Consider the following 24060-nt stretch of genomic DNA (forward strand, 5'->3'; position numbering starts at 1 on the left):
GCAGTAAATAGTGTTGATTGATGCTTCATTGAATAGCTATGTGTTACAGGCTTGCATTTTCTAGGAAACTGGCCCCAATTAACTGGGTTTGCACATCAAAAACCCTTTTCTTGATATATAAGATGGACACAACTGACTACAGTTTGCAACTTTGCAGTCATTCTGTAGTTTGTGTGTTATTATCAAAGATTTGTGATTTGAACAGGTTTTATTGTTGTTTCAATTTGAATTATCATTGCAAGGTGAGTCTGAATATTTTGGTAGTTTAAAAAAACTTTGTCCAACATGTGAACGATTGTGTTATAAGAAAACAACAACAATTAATCACATTTTTAAGAAGCACAACAACTGTTTGGTTTAATACTGTGAAACAATTTATTTTGCCCAGCACGAAATGTCGTCATTTTTATAAAAATGACGTTTTCGCTATCACGTGAATTCGCCAATTCCTGACTTTGAAAGAAAAAATAAAAAATGCTTCAGTCAATGTCCGATTTGTTTGTCCGAAATATTTCGCGGTTGCGATAAATCGTAGTAAGGAAAGAGGGAGGACACTTGAGAGTCATTTGCAGGAGGTGGGGCCTGTTTGTCACATGTCAATATACTAGTCTTTTGTTATCAGATGATCAGTAATTGGTCCCCATATGTGTATTATTATAATGATTAGCGGATTAATGGGACTGATTAACCGTTAACGAGTGTTTGAAAATTAAAACAGTGAAGCCAATTGCAAATTGGTCTCATTCATTTATTATCATGACCAATCTACCCCGGTAATGACAATCTTACCTTTATCGGCGCAAATAAGAGAAGGTGCGAAGATTATTGGTTGAAATTATTGTTAGCAAACTATTTGGTCAGTTTTGAATAAAGTACAATAAGTTTCTGAAGTGTCAAATTAACAGTGCATTATGGGACAGTGGTTTCATATGGCACAGTTCAGATTTAATTGTAACAAACAATGGACAAATGCGTTTAAATTAGATTGAATGCAATAGGATACTAACAATGTTTGATTGCATCATAATCAGTCATTCGAAAAACGTGCTTTCAGGGGATTTCCTGAAAATCACGCAAAAAAAAATAATTCTGTAAACAATTACCCTACATGTACGTTTGGTGGTACTAATCGTCATGATTGCTAATTTCTCTTTACCTGTTACGTTTTCAATTCCTACTAGTAACAATGATTTGAAACATGTATCATAAAACTTGTCAAAGCTGTCAATGATTAAACACATTGATAGCCCATAAACGATGCACAAGCTATTTTTACACCTTTTTTTGTAGCAAACAACCAAACAAAAATAGATATGTTCTGTATTAATTTGTAATCAATTAGGAGAATGTATACAAGTCAGGTGTTGATCACACATCATCATCTTTTAATTTCGTTTATTGTCTTTGATCCGGATCCGCTGCGTGGAGGCTGTATTATCTGCAACAACACTGAAAAACACAATATACACAACGGGTAATAAAGTTGTTAACAATAAGCGCTAATCATTGCTATTCTACCTAAACGAAGTCAACGCAGTCGTTACAGCTGTTCTGCATTCGCGTTTAAGTGCAATGTCACGTGTCAGTTAAGTACACCTGTGTAATCTACACCCTTTTGTGTCAAAACCGGATTTATCTTGATTACGAAACAGACGGAGTATGTATGCGTGGATTACGTTGGATTTTAGTGCCTCATGCCTTTGGTAATTCATTCTTAATTTGTTTAAATATGGGACATAATTGTTCGTTAGGATCTTGAATTCGTCAATCGGTCTGCTGACGTAATACACGAACATTAATGCCTGACGATTAATAATGGTTTCACAGTTGTTGTTTTGGTTGTTGTTTCTTTTTCAAAATTAATTTATTTATGCTGTGGTTTTTTATGTCCCCCACTATAGTAGTGGGGGACATATTGTTTTTGCCCTGTCTGTTGGTCTGTTCAGGTCTGTCTGTTTGCGCCAACTTTAACATTTTGCAATAACTTTTGCTATATTGAAGATAGCAACTTCATATTTGGCATGCATGTGTATCTCATGAAGCTGCACATTTTGAGTGGTGAAAGGTCAAGGTCAAGGTCATCCTTCAAGGTCAGAGGTCAAATATATGTGGCCAAAATCGCTCATTTTATGAATACTTTTGCAATATTGAAGATAGCAACTTGATATTTGGCATGCATGTGTATCTCACGGAGCTGCACATTTTGAGTGGTGAAAGGTCAAGGTCAAGGTCATCCTTCAAGGTCAGAGGTCAATTATATGTGGCCAAAATCGCTCATTTTATGAATACTTTTGCAATATTGAAGATAGCAACTTGATATTTGGCATGCATGTGTATCTCATGGAGCTGCTCATTTTGAGTGGTGAAAGGTCAAGGTCAAGGTCATCCTTCAAGGTCAGAGGTCAAATATATGTGGCCCAAATCGCTTATTTTATGAATACTTTTGCAATATTGAAGATAGCAACTTGATATTTGGCATGCATGTGTATCTCATGGAGCTGCACATTTTGAGTGGTGAAAGGTCAAGGTCATCCTTCACAAGGTCAAGGTCATCCTACAAAGTCAAAAATCATATATGGGGACATTGTGTTTCACAAACACATCTTGTTTTTTTTTGCATTTAAATTCCAAATAGTCTGACAGTTGTTTGTATATCATACATTTTGAAATTTCTTGTGTGTATTTACTTCTGTATTTTAACTATGAGAAATATTAAGTGTCAGATATTTGGATTCTATAAGGAGATCGTTTTCGAATTTCAAGTAGATATTCCAGGCCTTTTTCTGCCTATCTCACGGGTCCGATAGTCGGACCCATTCCCAATGCCAAATATGCACATTTGTATGCTCCCCCCTAACAATTTTTGGGGGAGCATATAGTCGCCGCTTCGTCTGTCCGTCCGTCCGTATGTCCATCCGTAAACAATTTTTGTCCGGGCAATTTCTCAGCAACTAATGACCGGAATTCAATTAAACTTTACGGGAAGCTTCACTACCAAGAGGAGATGTGCATATTATCAGCAGGTTCTGGTCGAATGAATTTTCACAGAGTTATGGCCCTTTGAAATTTTCCATTAGCTGTACATATGGTGCAATTCTTGTCCGGGCTATTTCTCAGCAACTAATGACTGGAATTCAATGAAACTTTAAGGGAAGCTTCACTACCAAAAGGAGATGTGCATATTATCAGCCGGTTCTGGTCGGATGATTTTTCACAGAGTTATGGCCCTTTTAAATTTTCCATGGTACATATAGTGCAATTCTTGTCCGAGCTATTTCTCAGCATCTTATGACGGGAATGCAATGAAACTTTATGGGAAGCTTCACTACCAACAGGAGACGTGCATATTATCAGCCGGTTATGGTCGGATGATTTTTCACAGAGTTATGGCCCTTTGAAATTTTCTTAAACTGTACATATAGTGCAATTCTTGTCCAGGCTATTTCTCCCCAACTACTGACTGGAATTCAATGAAGCTTTATGGGAAGCTTAACTACCTTGAGGAGATGCACATGTTTTTGTGGGCTCTGGTTAGATGATTTATTTAGAGAGTTATGGCCCTTTGAAATTCTTAAGTTGCTAAACCATCCATCCTGTTATTTTGTCCAACGTTATGCCCCTCAAGACGTGTCCTTTTATTTGAATATATAGTGCAATATTGTGACAAAAAACCTTTGGGGAGCATCACCCGTCTCCGTTTCTTCTTTCCCAATTCTCAAAAAAAATCCCAATTTCCGACCGAAATGATGGAAGCCGAAAAATGTGCTTCCCGGTACGTGCTGTGTTTTAAACAACCTTGTGCCTGTTTAAGCGTGCCAATGGGAATACCCCGTAAGACCCCATCGTATCCAGTGTACAATAATGCAATTTTGGCGACCTTGACACTTCAGACAAAGGTGGCCGGTTGTGTTTATGCAATTCTTAAGACACATTTTGGTCATTTTCGGTCAGAAGTCGCTTTCAAATATTTAAGTGCTGGATAATTATGCCCCCCTTCGAGGAAGAGGGGGTATATTGCTTTGCACATGTCGGTCGGTCTGTCGTATGTCTGTCGGTCGGTCCATCCACCTGGTGGTTTCCGGATGATAACTCAAGAATGCTTGGGGCTAGGATCATGAAACTTCATAGGTACATTGATTATGCCTCGCAGATGACCCCTATTGATTTTAAGGTCACTAGGTCAAAGGTCAAGGTCACGGTGACCCGAAATAGTAAAATGGTTTCCGGATGATAACTCAAGAACGCTTAGGCCTAGGATCATGAAACTTGATAGGCAGATTGATCATGACTCGCAGATGACCCCTATTGATTTTCAGGTCAATCGGTCAAAGGTTAAGGTCACAGTGACCCAAAATAGTAAAATGGTTTCCGGATGATAACTCAAGAACGCTTATGCCTAGGATCATGAAACTTGATAGGTACATTGATCATGACTCTCAGATGACCCCTATTGATTTTCAGGTCACTAGGTCAAAGATCAAGGTCACAGTGACCCAAAATAGTAAAATGGTTTCCAGATAAAAACTCAAGAACGCTTATGCCTAGGATCATAAAACTTCGTAGGTAGATTGATAATAGCTGGCAGATGACCCCTATTGATTTTCAGGTCACTAGGTCAAAGGTCGAGGTCACAGTGACCCGAAATAGTAAAATGGTTTCCGGATGATTACTCAAGAACGCTTATGCCTAGGATCATGAAACTACATATGTACATTGATAATGACTCGCAGATGACCCCTATTGATTTTCAGGTCACTAGGTCAAAGGTCACGGTGACCCGAAATAGTAAAATGGTTTCTGGTTCATAACTCAAGAACGCTTATTCCTAGGATCATGAAACTTGATAGGTAGATTGATAATGACTCGCAGATGACGTCTATTGATTTTCAGGTCACTAGGTCAAAGGTCAAGGTCACAGTGACCCGAAATAGTAAAATGGTTTCTGGATGATAACTCAAGAACACTTATGGCTAGGATCATGAAACTTCTTAGGTACATTGATCATGACTGGCAAATGACCCCTATTGATTTTCAGGTCACTAGGTCAAATGTCAAGGTCACAGTGACAAAAAACATATTCACACAATGGCTGTCGCTACAACGGAGAGCCCATATGGGGGGCATGCATGCTTTACGCACAGCCCTTGTTAAGATTTATCAGGTAATGTACCTGGTATACAACAAGTGATAATCATGTGTAAGTGTATATTACTGTAAATTGGTTGAGATTCGATATCGATGGTCTGAGGTAGAGAAATGTGGACTGGTTTCACTTTCAATGTTACTGTGTTTCAAAAAATGGTTGCCTTCAGACATTTAGCAACTTTAATTAAGAATAATAATATGTTGAACGCAGGCAATGTTCTCCGTAAAAAACGGAGTAGCCAGCGATAGTAACAGAGTAGCCGGCGATAATGCACACGGCATGCCGTGTTCACAAGCCGCGAAGCGGCGAGCGGGGTCCGTTCAGGGGGGTATGGGGAAAAAATGAATTAATGGAGTGAAATGGTGATCTGGCGCATTTTAGGGTGTTTTTTTTTATGAAAGTAATAAAGCATTTGTCATAGAAAATGAAATATTTATTTGAAATCTCTACAATTAAAAAAATGCATTTTAATTGCAACTTTTTTTATTTCAACAATCTGAATCAGAGTTAAAGTCAGAGTCATGCGCTAGGTCAAGGGCTTGGTGTGCACGCTTATATTCAAATTCATAACTATTCTTTATACAATGGCGTGTACAATTATCCATTGCTAATACACAGTATTAATTTGAAAAAAAGCACGTTATATATCAAACGTGTCCGACACACGTATCTCATACAATCATCTTTATAAATATGACCGATTTTGTACTGGTATAAACAAAGCAACTCCAAGTAGCAGCAGTTAATAAATGCAGAAGAACATCTACAAAGTCTACCGATTACATGCAAGGTGCTGAGTTATAAATGATTTCTGCTGAGTTATACATGATTTCTCACATCAACTAATAAGTTTTGATCGTATATAATGGGTCTATTTATGGATTTTTCATTCTACCTTGAATTCGCCTACAAAAATCGGCGAGGGTTCTTTGACTTGTGTCTACTTGGCACTGTGTAAGTCTTTTTTAGGTGGAGGCATCGTGACGTCTGCTTCTAAACAACTATTTCAAACAAACGCTTTAAATACAGCCCATTAATTGGAAAATGACCGGTCGAAGGTTATATTAGCCAGCCGTAAACTTACCGTAGTTAGCTAAAAATACCTCTGTGTTCGTAAATCTCCGCCATTAACGAGCGTACAATAAAGCGGTGAAAAACTGTTACGTAAAGATACGACTTATCGATCGTTTATCCGTGCTTGTCTCTGCGCGAAAATAATGCGCATTAGAATATTAACTTCGAGCTAGTTTGTTTAAACACAAAAGTGAAAGTATGGCGTCAAAATTTGTATAAACACAGGCGTTTTTGTGGCGTTTCAAATGTATATTTTTGAGAAAAGTAGCCGGCGCCTAGATTGTTAGTAACCGGCGAAATCGCCGGCCGCCGGTGCTTCCGGAGAACACTGTAAATTTATTAAGAATAATAATATGTTGAACGCAGGTCCTTCGAATGTGAATATTCATAAAAACACTTAAATGACATATCAAGGTATGTATTTTATTTGAACTTCAAGCATAACATTAACAAAGTCTGTTTTTTTTATCATGCACATACTTACACTAGCAGTAGACAATGACTGTTGCATGGAAAAAACATTTTTATCCCAGCCGAAAAAAATTTCGGAGGGGATATAGTAATTGGTCCTGTCGTCTGTCCGTCTGTACGTCCAGATGAAACTCTGTCCGGAGCATAACTCAAAATTTATTCAATGGATTTACTTTAAACTTAGAATATAAACAGATGGCAACTAGGAAAAGTGCAGTGACTAAGAACCATAACTCTATCTACCTTAGTTTTTTAATTATCTCCCCTTTTATATAACTTTAAAGTAAATTTTTGTCCAGAGCATAACTCTAAATATACTAAAGGGATTTACTTGAAGCTTGAAATATAAACAGGTGGCAACTAGGAGAAGTGCAGTGACCAAAAACCACAACTCTATCTACCTACGTTTTTGAATTAACTCCCTTTTTATATAATTTTAAAGTAATTTTTTGTCCTTAGCATAACTCTAAATCTACTGAAGGGATTTACTTGAAACTTGAAATAAAAACATACGGCAACTAGGAGAAGTGCATTGACCAAGAACCATAACTCTATCTACCTTAGTTTTTGAATTATCTCCCCTTTTATATAATTTTAAAGTAAATTTTTGTCCGGAGCATAACTCTATATCTACTGAAGGGATTTACTTGAAACTTGAAACTTAAACAGATGACAAGTAGGAGAAGTGCAGTGACTAAGCACCATAACTCTATCTACCTTAGTGTTTGAATCATATCCCTTTATTTAATTTCAAAGTAATTTTTTGTCCGGAGCATAATAATGAAGTATCTCCCTTTATTTGTTTTTACAAATATTATTTTACTCTCTATAATAAATGTTGTCATACAAGCAAACACATTTCGGCGGGGATTTGGCACTACTGTGACAAGCTCTTGTAATACTTGTCTTAGCTATTTAGAGCAATACCTATGTATGAAAACATTAGATTTAATATGAAAAAATAAGAAAAATATTTCCCAAATAATGCTTTTGCCGATGAAATTTTTCCCAATTTGAAAGATTTCGCGACTCGAAAAATCCCAATTTTGCTAGGTACTTTTTTCCCCAAATAGACAGAAAGAGGCCTGTATTCTCATACTCATTTACTTCCTTATAATATACTTTGATATATGATAACAACATATTGAATTGAATTATGAAAAAAATTATTATATGAACATTCAATTTTTTGAAAAACTACAGTTGTTTTCTGTATCTAAAGCTGTTCTTGCAAAAAAAGTCATCCCGTATAACACCCTTAGATGCTGAGATGCTTATATAATTATCTCAAAGCTTCACTTCAAATTGTGAAAAAATGAACTTCCATTTTCTTTTGCTGATTGTGCTCATTATTTAATTACTGTCCTCAAATCATTTTTATCCAAAATAAACATTTGTTGCAATGGAGAGCAAATGTCTATTGTAAAAAGCATAAACACACACAAAAACTCCTTCTAACGCATATATTTATATATCAGCCATAACAACAAACCCTTTTTCTTCACAAAACAAAGATAACAACCCTTTCTTTACATGACTTCTACTCAGGTGAGCGACCCAGGGCCACCATGGCCCTCTTGTTTTGCATTGTTTTTTCAATAGGGTAACTGCAACATTTACATATCACGTAACAAATGTTGGTTATGTGTTTGTCTTCTAGGCTCGTGAAATCGGGAAAGCTGTGCGTCACTCTTCCGTAATGAAGGTAACAGACGTGGAGCTCCTAGACTACTTCACAACATTGTCCAACCTGCTGAATGATTCATGCTATCTAATTGGAGATAGCGATGCCCAAAAAGCTGTTAAGGAATTAGAAGAGGTACATGTAGAATGATAATGTTATGTTGTATTAATTTGCAAGTTTCCTTGCATAGTGTATAAGAAAACTAATAGAATACATAATGGTTTAGGAATTTATCAACATTTTACAACTCATATGAAACAGATTACAATAAAGCACCATCTCGTATTGTTCAGATTTGTGAGGCCCATCTCGCTCATGGGAAGCCTTTTTGTTTTCTTTTTTGTTTGTCATTCGTACAGGGTCTTTTGTTCATTTAAACTTTAAAGGCTAGTAGCCACATTCAGTAATCAATTTTGTGAAACTGTCAGAATAGTTAGGGCGGGTTTGAAAAGCGAGCTTGAGGGGGGGGGGGGGGCATAATCATTTACATATATTTTATATATGAACATCAAACTTGCTCACAATATGTTATTTATTTCCTTGATTTCTCGGCTTGAATCAATTGTGAGTTGAAAAAACAAGCATATGCTCCGGTTGATTAGCGGCTATTGGATTAGGGCATTAATAAAAAAAGCCTGTACTTCTTAAAGGTGTCTTATTATTAGACATAGGCCACAAAAAATTATTTTCAAATTCTGTAAACTGACATCTAAACATCTTTACGTATATTGAATGGTGCCTTTTTAGCTCACCTGATTTCTCAGGTGACCTTTTGTGGCCAATCTTTGTCCGTCGTATGTCTGTCCGTTCGTCCGACCGTAAAGATTTGCTTGTAAACACTCTAGAGGCCACATTTCTTGTCCCATCTTCATGAAACTAGGTCAGAAGCTTTGTCCCAATGAAATCTCGGCCAGGTTCGAAACTGGGTTGTGTCTGGTCAAAAAACTAGGTCACTAGGTCAAAAAAAGAAAAACCTTGTAAACACTATAGAAGTCACGTTTTATGCCCAATCTTCATCTTACTTTGTCAAAATGTTTGTCTTAATGATATCTTGGTTGAGTTTAAAAGTGGTTACAATCCGTTGAAAAACATGGCCGCCAGTGGGCGGGGCAGTTTTCCTTATTTAGCTATAGTGAAACCTTGTAAAAACTCTAGAATTCACAATTTTTTGCCCAATCATCATGAAAGTTGGTCCAAACATTGGTTCAATTGATGTCTCGGACGAGTTTGAAAACGGTCGAGATCGGTAAAAAAACATGGCCGCCAGTGGGCGGGGCATTTTTCTCTATATGTATATAGTGGCAGTTTTCCCTATTTGACTATAGAGAAACCTTGTAAACACTCTAGATGTCACAATTTTTGCCCAATCATCATGAAATTTGGTCAAAACATTGGTTTTATTGATATCTCGGACCAGTTTGAAAATGGTCGGGATCAGTGAAAAAACATGGCCCCCAGTGGGCGGGGCATTTTTCTTTATACATGTATGTATATAGTGAAAACGTGAACACAGTAGATGTCACATTTTTGGCCCAATTTTCATGAAATTTGCTCAGAACATTTGTTTCCTTGATACGAGAGTTGAGTTCAAAAATGGTTCTGGTCAGTTGAATAACATGGCTGCTGGGAGGGGGGCAGTTTTCTCATTATGCCGCCCCCCCCCCCCCTTTCGAAGAAGAGGGGGTATATTGTTTTGCTCATGTTGGTTCCTCCGTCCACCAGATGGTTTCCGGATGATAACTCAAGAGTGCTTATGCTTCATAGGTACATTGGTCATGACTCGCAGATGACCCCTATTGATTTTCAGGACACTAGGTCGAAGGTAAAGGTCACGATGACTCGAAATAGTAAAATGGTTTACGGATGATAACTCAAGAATGCTTATGCCAAGGATCATGAAACTTCATAGATACATTGATCATGACTCGCAGATGACCCCTAATGATTTTCAGGTCACTAGGCAAAGGTGAAGGTCACAGTGACCCAATGCAGTAAAATGGTTTCCGGATGATAACTCAAGAACGCTTATGCCTAGGATCATGAAACTTCATAGATACATTGATCCTGACTGGCAGATGACCCCTATAGATTTTCAGGTCACTAGGTCAAAGGTCAATGTCACGATGATCAGAAATAGTAAAATGGTTTTCAGATGATAACTGGAGAACGCTTATGCCTAGGATCATGAAACTTCATAGATACAGTACAGCCAAAGCGGCACAAACATAATCCGCGGCTACGCCACGGCCAGATTATTAGTCCGCGGCGGCCGAATCGTGTGTTCACGCGGCGTATCGCCGTGGCACTCGGCATCGATCCGCGCAACGACGCCGAGTCTGTATTAACCTCGCGTACTTTCGCGGAGTAAATCCGCCGCATACGTACGCGGCGGATCGAGTGAAAAGATATCCACCTACATGTACATACATGTATGTGTAGCATAGCATTAATTACGCGCAACTGTTTATGTTTCGTTCGATTATCATTTTTAAATTTGTAATCCGAAACACACTTCCGAATTTTAATGCTAACGCGTCCTTTGGCAAATTCTAGCGTCAAATAAACAGTGCTAAAATATCCTTTGTTTCATAAAAAGCGCGCGAAAATTATGCAGATATGTAGAACGTCGTTTGGAAAGTTTGGGTGTATTTTGTGTTGTATTTACATGAACATCACGTCAGGCGTAAATCGTGTGTTCAGTGGAGAAAAAAAACGCCCAGATTAGACGTTATTTCATCATCTCTATAAATAGTAACAAATGCCAAAATGTATTTGATACTTAAGGAAATATCGAGAATGTTTGTGTATCGTAAATATTTACCAGCATTTGCTTTAAAACTGGAATATACGGGATTATCGGGTAATTAGTAGCGATATTAACTGTATAATATGAACAAAATAAAATGTGTATATATACGCATATTCAAACAATAGTTATAATAAGCTGATAATTAACAAAACTACAAATACGTCGTCACCGTCTTGATTATTGATGTGGCTTCAAACTGCTATTTTTCTCAGCTAATATATAATAGCGGAATCAACATGCAATTAATTTATAATTCAACCATATGCTGGAGTCTTGACCACTTGTATGTGCGAAAACATAATTACGTGACCTTGTTTATGTGTGAAATACATACGCCACGGGCGGGAAACAAACTTAATAATTGGCCAGACACATTAACTACGCTTACATTTATATGCTAATACAATCCGCGCACAATAAATTTATTATGATTTTAATTATTATTATAATTGTTCTTTCATAATTTGTTAACTACATGTCACTAATAATTTTAAACAGATTTTTTTATTTCATGATGCGAATCGACTCGGCATCATGTTGCGGATCGCGGCATGCCTCGGCGGACAGATGCGAAGTTTCGCGGCGAAATGCTACTTGCCGCAGCATACTGACGCGGCTTCAACGACTGACGCGGCATCGACTCGTTTCGCCTTGCCGCCGCGGATCGCGAAATACGTTTGTTCCGCTTTGGCTGTACTGTACGTTGAACATGACTCGCAGATGACCCCTATTGATTTTTATGTCACTAGGTCAAAGGTCAAGGTCCGATGACCCAAAATAGTAAAATGGTTTCCGGATGATAACTCAAGAATGCTTAGGCCTAGGATCATAAAACTTCATAGGTACATTGATCATGACTGGCAAATGACCCCTATAGATTTTCAGGTCACTAGGTCAAAGGTCAATGTCACAGTGACCCGAAATAGTAAAATGGTTTCCAGATGATAACTCGAAAACACTTATGCCTAGGATCATGAAACTTCATAGGTACATTTATCATGACTCGCAGATGACCCCTATTGATTTTCAGGTCACTAGGTCAAAGGTCAAGGTCACGATGACCCAAAATAGTAAAATGGTTTCCAGATGATTACTCAAGAACGCTTATGCCTAGGATCATGAAACTTCATAGATACATTGATCTTGACTTGCAGATGACCCCTATTGATTTTCAGGTCACTAGGTCAAAGGTCAAGGTTACATTGACCCTAAGCAGTAAAATGGTTTCCGGATGATAACTCAAGAACGCTTATGCCTAGGATCATGAAACTTCATAGATACATTGAATTCGACTCGCAGATAACCACTATTGATTTTCAGGTCACTAGGTCAAGGGTCAAGGTCACGATGACCCAAAATAGTAAAAAGGTGTTCGGATGATTACTCATGAACGCTTAGGCCTAGGATCATGAAACTTCATAGGTATATTGATCATGACTCGCAAACCCTATTGATTTTCAGGTCACTAGATCATAGGTCAAGGTCACGGTGACCCGAAATAGTACTATGGGTTCCAGACAAAAACTCAAGAACGCTTATGCTTAGGATCCTGAAACTTCATAGGTACATTGATCATGACTCGAAGATGACCCCTATTGATTTTCAGGTCACTAGGTCAAAGGTCAAGGTAACGGTGACCTGAAATAGTAAAATGGTTTCCGGATGATAACTCAAGAACGCTTATGCCTAGGTTCAGGAAACTTCATAGGTATATTGATCATGACTCGCAGGTGACCCCTATTGGTTATCAGGTCATTGGTCAAAGGTCAAAGTCACAGTGCTAAAAAACGTATTCACACAATGGCTGTCAAGTTCACGGTGACTCTACTTAGAAAAATGGTTTCTGGATGATAACTCAAGAATGCTTACGCCTAACTAGGATCATGAAATTTCATAGGATCATTGATCATGACTCGCAGATGAAATAAAGATGAAACTTGACCAGGATATTTTTTCTGGACACTATTTAGGTCAGGTTTGACATTTGGTTAAGATTGAATGAACCGGCTCCTCTCAGGTGAGCGAACGAGGGCCATCTTGGCCCTCTTGTCTTAAAATGTGATGGATGTAATTTGAACACGTAGGGTAGAAGACTTTTGATATGTTTCAAAATAGCCAGTTTGAGGCATGTATGTTTCTTAAAGAAATCCAAAGTATTTCCCAGTGTCTGTTTTGCAAAGTGTTTCTCAATATTAAGTCTAGTAAAACATGCCTTAAATCGGATGGTAAATGGTTTGTACTAAATCATAACACCTTGCACAAACCAAATAACGTTTGACATGATGGCATTCTTGATGAAATGCATTTAAAGTCAAACAATTGCAGACATATTCGTGCGGTCTTAAAATTGCCTGATGTAAAAAAAGGGAATTCAGTGTTTCGCTTTAAATCTTCTTGGATTTGACGATGTAACGTCTTGTCTGATAAAACACCAGTGGCATACACAATTTATGCTGATTGTTAAATGCAAAAATGCATATGCTCCGGTCGCTATTGGATAAGGACTTTAATTGACAGGATGTCTAGGTCTTTAAGTTGTTAACACATTTAACTGAAGAAGACAATCAACATATTTTCAAAAATAACTGAGCAACAAAATCCCAACTTCATTTGCATCTTTAAGTACCTTCACATCGATTGATTAAACTTGGGCAGAGGATGTTTTTTTCTTCAAAATCGAATTAGTCCAAAAAGTAGGTCACCAGGTAAATCTTTTAAAAACGTTTGTTACCACTCTAGAGGCCAAAAATATGACTTACAAGAGATGTGTTTGTCAGTACCACAATGCCCCCAACTGCGCCGCTTTGAAGCCATATCTTTGACCTAGTGCTGCAGCAATACGCCCAAAACCGTATTGCAATATATTGTCAGTTCAAAAACCCGTATTGCAATATATCGCAATATATTGCTAACTTGTACCAAAATTATATCTTGCCAATTACCCGATAATCCCGTATATTCCAGTTTTAAACCAAATTCTGGTAAATATTTACTATAAATGTGCTCAAGAATAACAAGAAACACATACATTTACAAATTTTCTTAAGTATCAAATACATTTTGGCATTTGTTACTATTTAAAGATGTGATGAAATAACGTCCAACCAGGGGTATTTTTCCACTGAACATGCGTAATTCACCTGACGTGATTTTCCCGTTTTTATACAACACAAAAGACACCCATACTTTCCATGCGACGTTCTACATGTCTGTATAATTTTTGCACGCTTTTTATTGAGACAAAGGATAAAGCACTTTTTATTTGACGCTAGAATTTTTTATTGTCGCATTAGCATTAAAATTTGGAAGCGTATTTCCGAAATTCGGATTACATATTTAATAATGCTCAATTCAGAATCGAACGAAACTTTTACAGCTGTTCGCAATTAATTCAACGATAATCTGTTCAAAAGCAACGAACGAATGCTCCGATGTTACAACGCTACTCCGTATAATACACTTTCAGAATGCTATTTTAACGAAAAAATTTATTTACACTGCTTTGTTTTGTTTACCTTGTTATCATTATTTCGGATTGCTTTTCTGGACAAAATGTGAATGAATTTTGTAAAATTTTCGTACCGGTATGATGAAAATCGTATCGCAATACAATATGCGGATTGCGTATTGCGATATATACCGATATACCGGTATATTGTTGCAGCACTACTTTGACCTGACCTTGACCTTTCACCACTCAAAATGTGCAACTCCATGAGATACGCATGTATGCCAAATATCAAGTTGCTATCTTCAATATTGCAAAAGTTATGAGCAATGTTAGTTTTCGGACGGACAGACTGACTGAGGGACAGGCTGACTGACGAACAGACAGACGGACGGAATGACAGACAGTTCATGGACCATATGCCACCCAGACTGACTGACGGACAGGCTGACTGACGAACAGACAGACGGACAGAATGACAGACAGTTCATAGACTATATGCCACCCTCGGGAGCATAAAAAAGTTATGGTGAATGTTAAAGTTTTCAGACGGACAGACAGATGACATATACTTGACCTTTGACCTCGAAGGTTGACCTTGACCTTCACCTTTCAAAATGTGCAGATCCATGAGATACACATGCATGTCAAATATCAAGTTGCTCACTTCAATGTTAAAAAAGTTATGGTCAATGTTAAAGTTTTTGGACGGACCGACAGACACCATATATTTGACATTTGACCTTGAAGGATGACCTTGACCTTCACCTTTCACCACTCAAAATGTGCAGCTCCATGAGATGCACATGCATGCCATATATCAAGTTGTTATGTTCAATATTGAAAAGGTTATGGCCATTAAAGTTTTCGGACGGACGGACAGACTGACTGACTGACTGACGGACAGTTCAACTGCTATATGCCAACCTACTAGGGGCATAAAAATAGATGGATTTATGTAAAAAAAAAAATTAGACATTGTCTAGGCAGAGTTCAAATGTGGGTCAAGTACATGTACATCCACAAACTAGGCCTCCTGGTCAAATCTTACAGGAACCTTGTTACTGCTCTAGAGGCCATATTAATAACTAAATCTTAATGAAACTTGGCTATAACGTTTTTCTTCACAATATCTAGACGAATCAAAATCAGACTTAAATCATTATCATACGAAGGTTTACAAAACATAACATTTACATTGCATACTGATGGATATGAAATATAATATATATGAAATCAGTGTTTTTTTTATTAAAAATCGGGTCCGGTAATCGGCCCCATTCCCAATGGAAAAAAGTATGTATTTTTCCCAAAAGGGACTTAAACATTCCCAATGAAAGGTTTAAAAAAAATCTTTCTAGATCTCAATATTTTGTTTATCTCCCATCCACATAAGTTCAACCTTAGTAAATATATTAAATATCATTCTGAAAACACTTATATTCTAAATTTTAAAGTTTTTTTTAGCAAAACAACAACAACACTAGTTTTTTAATTGTAGTCAAAACGCCGCGTATTTTCCCAATCCAAAGGGACTCGGCCCCATTCCCAAAATGGTGAAAAAACGCTGTGAATTACCAAAGTACAAAAAGGACATTACTTATGTGATATTAAAGATAAAGTAACTACGTCACAATGTTAAGTTCTTTAATATTATTTGCAATGCCAGTGTTATTTCGGGTACAACTATGAAGTTATTTCGATTAATATTATAAATTGCAAAGTAAAATTTGTACCAACAATGCTCATTTGACCCTATCCCCCATAAGAAGCAAAGTGAAAATGGCTTGTAACCAGCATAAAACCAGAACAGCCTGCGAGTATCTCGCAGTCTGTTCAGGTGTTGTTCTGTTTGCTGCTCATCAGTATCTAAGAGTTGGAAATGAAGCCTTTTAAACTTGAATCTAGTAAGAAAGGTCTTTAATTAAATGTAACATTCTAAGGGACCATTAATGCGTCAAAATATGTATCTAAGTGGTAAAGAGTTAAAATCAACAAGAACCTTGTTATTCTTAGTTGTCTTGAGAATGAATATATATAGGCATTACAATTTTCTTTTACAGTTGAAAAAAGATACCTTACTATTGACTACAGCCGAGATGATTTGTTTACTGGAGGCTGTTGACGCAACTTTGAAGAAGCGCTTGAAAGATGTTGTCGACACATCACTGAATGAGCTCAGAGATAACACAGCATTGTGTATTGATGAAATTAAAGACTATATAGATACATGGAATCAGAGCACTGAAACTTCCTACAAAAAGTCCTGTGAAGGTATAACTAAATTTTAAGCATGCAATTATACAATTTCAAACAACTTTTTTAACATAAACATTTACTTTAAGAACCATTGTGCTTCCAATAAATGGAATGCCCTTGATCAATAATATATATAATATTCATATGCATATTGATGTTAAAAAAAAATAATCTGAGGTACAGTCGATACAAGTATACATATGGAATGGATACAAGTAAATAAACAACTTTGTAGTACACTAGTATGATTACAATGTCCATACATACCCTAAAACCAGCATATTAATCCAGCTTAGCTTCTTATGAGACAACTTACACAGTTATATGTCATTGTACGATGGAAATTACTTACGCATGACGCGCTTCAAAAATCATTATGTATACTTGGTAATAAGCTGCGATTTCGATAATTAGTATATTGCCACTAATTTCATTGGAAATTAAAGGGATCTTTTCACGCTTTGGTAAATTGACAAAATTGAAAAAAGTTGTTTCATATTCGTAAGTTTTCGTTTTAGTTATGATATTTGTGAGGAAACAGTAATACTGAACATTAACCATGCTCTAATATAGCCATTATATGCATCTTTTGACGATTTTAAAACCTAAAAATTATAAAGCGTTGCAACGCGAAACGATTGAATAATTTGGAGAGTTCTGTTTTTGTCGTTAAATTTTGTGAAACTACGAAGATTGCTTATATAATGTATAGAATACATCAAGAATGTGTACTCGGCGGAATAGCTCAGTAGGCTAAAGCGTTTTTACTTCAGGACTCTGGCAGGACTCCAGGGGTCACTGGTTCGAAACCTGCTCCGGGCAATGTTCTTTTCCTTTTTTTATTTTTTTTCTTGATTTTTTACTGGAGCTTTTACGATCCAATGTTTACATTTATCAATATAAAGCATTTAATGAATAAGTTAAAAAAAATGCCAAAATCTGTGAAAAGGCCCCTTTAAAATCACATACAAAAGTACTGTATTGTGTAGGTTATTGTCCCCTACCGGTTTAACCGGAGGGGACTTATGGTTTGCGCTGTGTGTGTCCCTCAGTGAGTGAGTCTGTCACACTTTTCTGGATCCTGTGAAAACTTAAAAAGTTCTTAATAGTTTTAGCTCACCTGAGCACGATGGGCTCATGGTGACATTTTGTGATCGCCTTTTGTCCGTTTTGTGTCGTGCGTCGTCCGTTGTGCGGCTTCAACATTTGCCTTGTTTACAATCTAGAGGCCACATTTATTGTCTAATCTTCATTAAATTTGGTCAGAAAATTGGTCTCAATGATATCTTGGATAAGTTCGAAAATGGTTACGTGTGCTTGAAAAACATGGCTGCCAAGAGGCGGGGCATTTTTCCTAAAATGGCAATATATGGCTATAGTAAAATCTTATTAACACTCTAGAGGCCACATGTATTGTCTGATCTTTATGAAACTTGGTCAGAAAATTTACTCTAATATTATCTTAGACGAGTTCAAAAATGGTTTCGGTTGGTTGAAAACATGTCCGCCAGGGGTGTGGGCATTTTTTCAAATATGGCAATAGTAAAACCTTGTTTACACTCTAGAGGCCGAATTTATTTTCCGATCTTCATGAAACTTGGTCAGAAGATTTGTCCCAATGATATCTTGGATGAGTTTGTAAATGGTTTCGGTTGCTTTAAAAACATGACCACCAGGGAGTGGGCATTTTTCCTTATATGGCCCAGTGTTTTTTATGGCAATTTCGGGGCCGATATTCTGCCCCATTCCCCTAAAAAAAAGTATATATTTTTCCCCATTTTGTAGAACAAATCCCCTCCAAAAGTAAAAAAAAAAAATATTTTTTTTTAAATAACTGTCTTGTGATAAATATACATAGCTCAACATTAATGGTTGTCCTATTGCCCCTAGCAAGTAAAAATAGGGTCTGGGCAAGTTATTTTATAATCTAGTTGTCCGCACGGAAAAGTGCAAAAAGAACAAAGAGCATTTAATTTAGACTTTAATTGCTGTAATCATTTTTTTTAATGTTCAAAAATAAAAAAGGTTTTGTGGTATATCATTTTGGTTTATTAAACAATATGATGTTTACAGTTGATGTTCATGTTTGGGTAAGTTGCTTAACGTTCAGTTCAAGTAGATTTTGGAAGTACTGGCCCTGTAGGGCAAGTTGGTTTTTCGGTTAATGTTGAGCCCCGATGCCCGTATTACGTATCAGTCAGCTCCTTCCATCCGACCTTTCATAGTGTTCAAAACTAACTAATCTGTGTAAGGAGTCCTTTGGACGTCTTACTTTTAAAATTAAGTCCGGAAAGATTTCAAGGAATCCAACAACAGTCTTGTTTGTTTTCGTTCAAATTTGGGTCTGTTAGTGGGAGTCCCACTGTGGGACCCATTCCCAATGGATTACAGTTTATATTTTTTCCAAATGGGAGTAAGAACCTTAACACACACAATTGAAGGTTTCAGAAAGATAAAAAAAAGTATAAAAATGTTATTTATTATGCCCTCCTTCAAAGAAGAGGGGTATATTGTTTTGCACATGTCAGTCGGTCGGTCCGTCCACGAAAAGGTTTCCGGATGATAACTCAAAATTGCTTAGGCCTAAGTTCATGAAACTTCATAGGTACTTTGATCATGACTGGCAGATGACCCTTATCGATTTTCAGGTCACTAGGTCAAAGGTCAAGGTCACAGTGACTTGAAACAGTAAAATGGTTTGTGGATGATAACTCAAAAACGCTTAGGCCTAGGATCATGAAACTTCATAGGTACATTGATCATGACTCGCAGATGACCCCTATAGATTGTTAGATCACTAAATCAAAGGTCAAGGGTTACAGTGACTCGAAACAGTAGAATTGTTTCCGGATGATAACTCGGCAATGCTTAGGCCTAGGATCATGAAACAACATAGGTACATTGATAATAACTTGCAGATGACCCCTTTTAATTTTCAGGTCACTAGGTCAAAGGTCAAGGTCACAGTGACCTGAAGCAGTAAAATGGTTTCTAACGTATTCAGACAATGGCTGCCACTACAACTGACAGTCTATTTGGGGGCATGCGTGTTTTACAAACAGCCCTTGTTTAAAAATTATATTGTATTATCAATTTTAAAGTACAATGTATATATCAAATTTATTTCATGAACAACTAACAAAGTGAATAACTATAATTAATATGATTTTGAATTATTATAAAGAGTTGTATTAAGTAGTTTTTCCCAAATCAGTTAATTTAACATGAATTGCATGTTTTTCCCCAAATGGCTAGGGAAAGGCCTGATGTATCTATATTGTGTCAATATTCGTTGATAAAAACATTCCAATTTGGTCCATTTTATTGCTAAAAAATGCTCAAATTTTCCATTTTATCGATTTAAAAAATCCCAATTAGACTCAAAAGGCTAGGAAAACTAAGACTGTGCATGAAGGCTGAACGGTCTGAAACTAATGTTGAAAATATCATTGATATATATTTAAGGAAAAGGATAAAGACATTCAGCTGTGAATATCACATTCATGCATACATGTGTATTCATTTAATAAATATCATTACATATAAAAGAGTAAATTTTTAATTTTCCCCTTTTCCTAAAAACGAAGCGTTTTTCCCCTTTGGACTGGCCCCGCCGACATTCCCCTGTAGGTGAAAAAAAACACTGTGGCTATATATGGCTATAGTAAAATCTTGTTAACACTCTAGATACCACATTTATTGTCCGATCTTCATAAAACTCGGTCAGAAGATTAATCCCCATAATATCTTGGAAGAGTAAAAACCGATGCCGGTTGGTTGAAAAACATGGCCGCCAGGGGGCGGGGCATTTTTCCTTATATGGCTATAGTAAAATCTTGGTAACACTTTAGAGGCCACATTTATTTTTCGATCTTCATGAAACTTGGTCAGAAGATTTGTCTCAATGATATCTTGGATGAGTTCGAAAATGGTTTCGGTTGCTTTAAAAACATGGTGACCAGGAGGCGGGACATATTTCCTTATATGGCTATATATGGCTTCAGTAAAACCTTGTTAATACTCTAGAGCCCCCATTTATTGTCTAATCTTAATGAAATTTGGTCAGAAGATTGGTCTCAATGATATCTTGGCTGAGTCTGAAAATGGTTACGTTTGCTTGAAAAAACATGGCTGCCAAGGGACATTGCATTTTTCCTAATATGGCTATATATGGCTATTGTAGCATCTTGTTAACACTCTTAGAGGCCACATTTATTGTCTGATTTTTATGAAACTTGGTCAAAAAATTAACTCCAATAATATCTTAGACAATTTCAAAAATGGTTTCGGTTGGTTGAAAACATGACCGCCAGCGGGCGGGGCATTTTTCCCAATATGGCAATAGTAAAACCTTGTTTAAAGTCTAGAGGCCAAATATGGCAATAGTAAAACCTTGTTTACACTCTTAGAGGCCAAATTTATTTTCCGATCTTCATGAAACTTGGTCAGAAGATGTGTCCCAATGATATCTTGAATGAGTTTGAAAATGGTTTCGGTTGCTTTAAAAAGATGGCTACCAGGGGGCGGGGCATTTTTCCTTATATGGCTATAGTAAAATCTTGTTAACACTCTAGATACCACATTTATAGTCCGATCTTCATGAAACTTGGTCAGAAGATTCATCCCCATAATATCTTGGAGGAGTAAAAAATGATGCCGGTTGGTTGAAAAACATGGCCGCCAGGGGGCGGGGCATTTTTCCTTATATGGCTATAGTAAAATCTTGGTAACACTTTAGAGGCCACATTTATTTTCCGATCTTCATGAAACTTGGTCAGAAGATTTGTCTCGATGATATCTTGGATGAGTTCGAAAATGGTTTCGGTTGCTTTAAAAACATGGTGACCAGGAGGCGGGACATATTTCCTAATATGGCTATATATGGCTTCAGTAAAACCTTGTTAACACTCTAGAGCCCCCATTTATTGTCCGATCTTCATAAAACTTGGTCAGAAGATTCATCCCAATAATATCTTGGAGGAGTAAAAAATGATGCCAGTTGGTTGAAAAACATGGCCGCCAGGGGGCGGGCATTTTTCCTTATATGGCTATAGTAAAATCTTGTTAACACTTTATATAGAGGCCACATTTATTTTCCGATCTTCATGAAACTTGGTCAGAAGATTTGTCCCATTGATATCTTGGATGAGTTTGAAAATGGTTTCGGTTGCTTTAAAAACATGGTGACCAGGAGGCAGGACATTTTTCCTTATATGGCTATATATGGCTTCAGTAAAACCTTGTTAACACTCTAGAGCCCACATTTATTGTCTAAATCTTCATGAAATTTGGTCAGAAGATTGGTCTCAATGATATCTTGGCTGAGTCTGAAAATGGTTACGTTTTCTTGAAAAAACATGGCTGCCAAGGGACATTGCATTTTTCCTAATATGGCTATATATGGCTATTGTAACATCTTGTTAACACTCTAGAGGCCTTATTTATTATCCGCTCTTCATAAAACTTGGTCAGAAGATTCATTCTTATACTGTCTTGGACGAGTTTAAAAATGATGCCGTTGGTTGAAAAACATGGCCGCCAGGGGGCGGGGCATTTTTCCTTATATGGCTATATTAAAACCTTGTTAACACTTTAGAGATCACATTTATTTTCTGATCTTCATGAAACTTGGTCAGAAGATGTGTCCCAATTAAATCTTGGATGAGTTTGAAAATGGTTTCGGTTGATTTAAAAACATGGCCGCCAAGGGGCGGGGCATTTTTCCTAATATGGCTATATATTGCTTTTATAAAACATTATTAACCCTTCCTGTGCTGAATTGTTTTATGAGGTTATATATCCCATTGCTGACTTGTTTAGGCCTGATTATGCTAAATTGACCTACTTCACTTGCATTACATGTTACATTGGTTTTAACTGTCCAATTAATACACAATTTTCCATGTGAACTGGTCACACATTTTGTTTGACGATAATCATACCGTATACACATTTGATTGATCGGTTGCCATGGTTACCATAGAAACAAAGATAAAAACCAGGTTTTTTGTGTTTAAATCATCTTTATAACACTTTAAATTGTCAGTTTCAATATTTTTTCTAACGGGAAATCTACATATACATCCACATATCATTTGTACTTTTGTTAAGTTCGGATATTGATAATACATATTAAAGAAATTTCATAATAAAGAAGACATAGTGAACAGATTCTACACCAAAAAAGGTCTGATTATGCTAAATGTACCTACTTCACTTGCATTACATGTAACATTGGTTTTAACTGTCCAATTAATACACAATTTGCCATGTGAACTGGTCACACATTTTGTTTGACGATAATCATACGGTATACACATTTGATTGATTTGTTGCCATGGTTACCATAGAAACAACGATAAAAACCAGGTTTTTTGTGTTTAAATCATCTTTTTAACACTTCATATGGTCAGTTTCAAACTGATTTCTTACAGGACATCTATATATACATCCACATAGCATTCGTAATTTTGTTAAATTCGGATATTGATAATACATATTAAAGGCATGTTATAATATAGGAGACATAGTGAACAGATTCTACACCAAAAAAAAGCCTGATAATGCTAAATTGACCTACTTTACTTGCATAACATGTTACATTGGTTTTAACTGTCCAATTAATACACAATTTGCCATGTTAACTGGTCACACATTTTGTTTGACAATAATCATACCGTATCCACATTTGATTGATCTGTTGCCATGGTTACCATAGAAACAACGATTAAAACAGGTTTTTTGTGTTTAAATCATCTGTTTAACACTTCATATGGTCAGTTTCAAACTGATTTCTAACAGGACATTTAAATATATATATCCACATAGCATTCATAATTTTGTGAAGTTCCGATATTGATAATACATATTAAAGACATGTCATAATATAGAAGACATAGTGAACAGATTCTACACCAAAAAAAGGCCTGATTATGCTAAATTGACCTACTTCACTTGCATTACATGTTACCTCGGTTTTAACTGTCCAATTAATACACACTTTGCCATGTTAACTGGTCACAAATTTTGTTTGACAATAATCATACCGTATACACATTTGATTGATCTGAAGCCATGGTTACCCCATGGTTACCACAGAAACAACGATAAAAAACAGGTTTTTTGTGTTTAAATCATCTTTATAACACTTCACATGGTCAGTTTCAATC

General features: G+C 36.6%; 1 protein-coding gene across 3 annotated transcripts in view; it reads left to right on the plus strand.

The window, feature by feature from the left end:
• Positions 1–24060, plus strand: part of LOC127853294 (uncharacterized) — a 94988-nt gene that overhangs the window by 53160 nt on the left and 17768 nt on the right. For all 3 annotated transcript variants that reach the window (XR_008036552.1, XR_008036551.1, XM_052387685.1), the window contains exons 3-4: positions 8352–8510; positions 16696–16906. Coding sequence is in view for 1 of the 3 variants with exons in the window: in XM_052387685.1 (XP_052243645.1) it covers positions 8352–8510; positions 16696–16906 (370 nt within the window). In the remaining 2 variants the exon portion in view is untranslated. The remainder of the gene's footprint in view (positions 1–8351; positions 8511–16695; positions 16907–24060) is intronic.

The sequence above is a fragment of the Dreissena polymorpha genome, chromosome 12, assembly GCF_020536995.1.
Source record: "Dreissena polymorpha isolate Duluth1 chromosome 12, UMN_Dpol_1.0, whole genome shotgun sequence".
Taxonomy (NCBI): Eukaryota; Metazoa; Mollusca; class Bivalvia; order Myida; family Dreissenidae; genus Dreissena; species Dreissena polymorpha.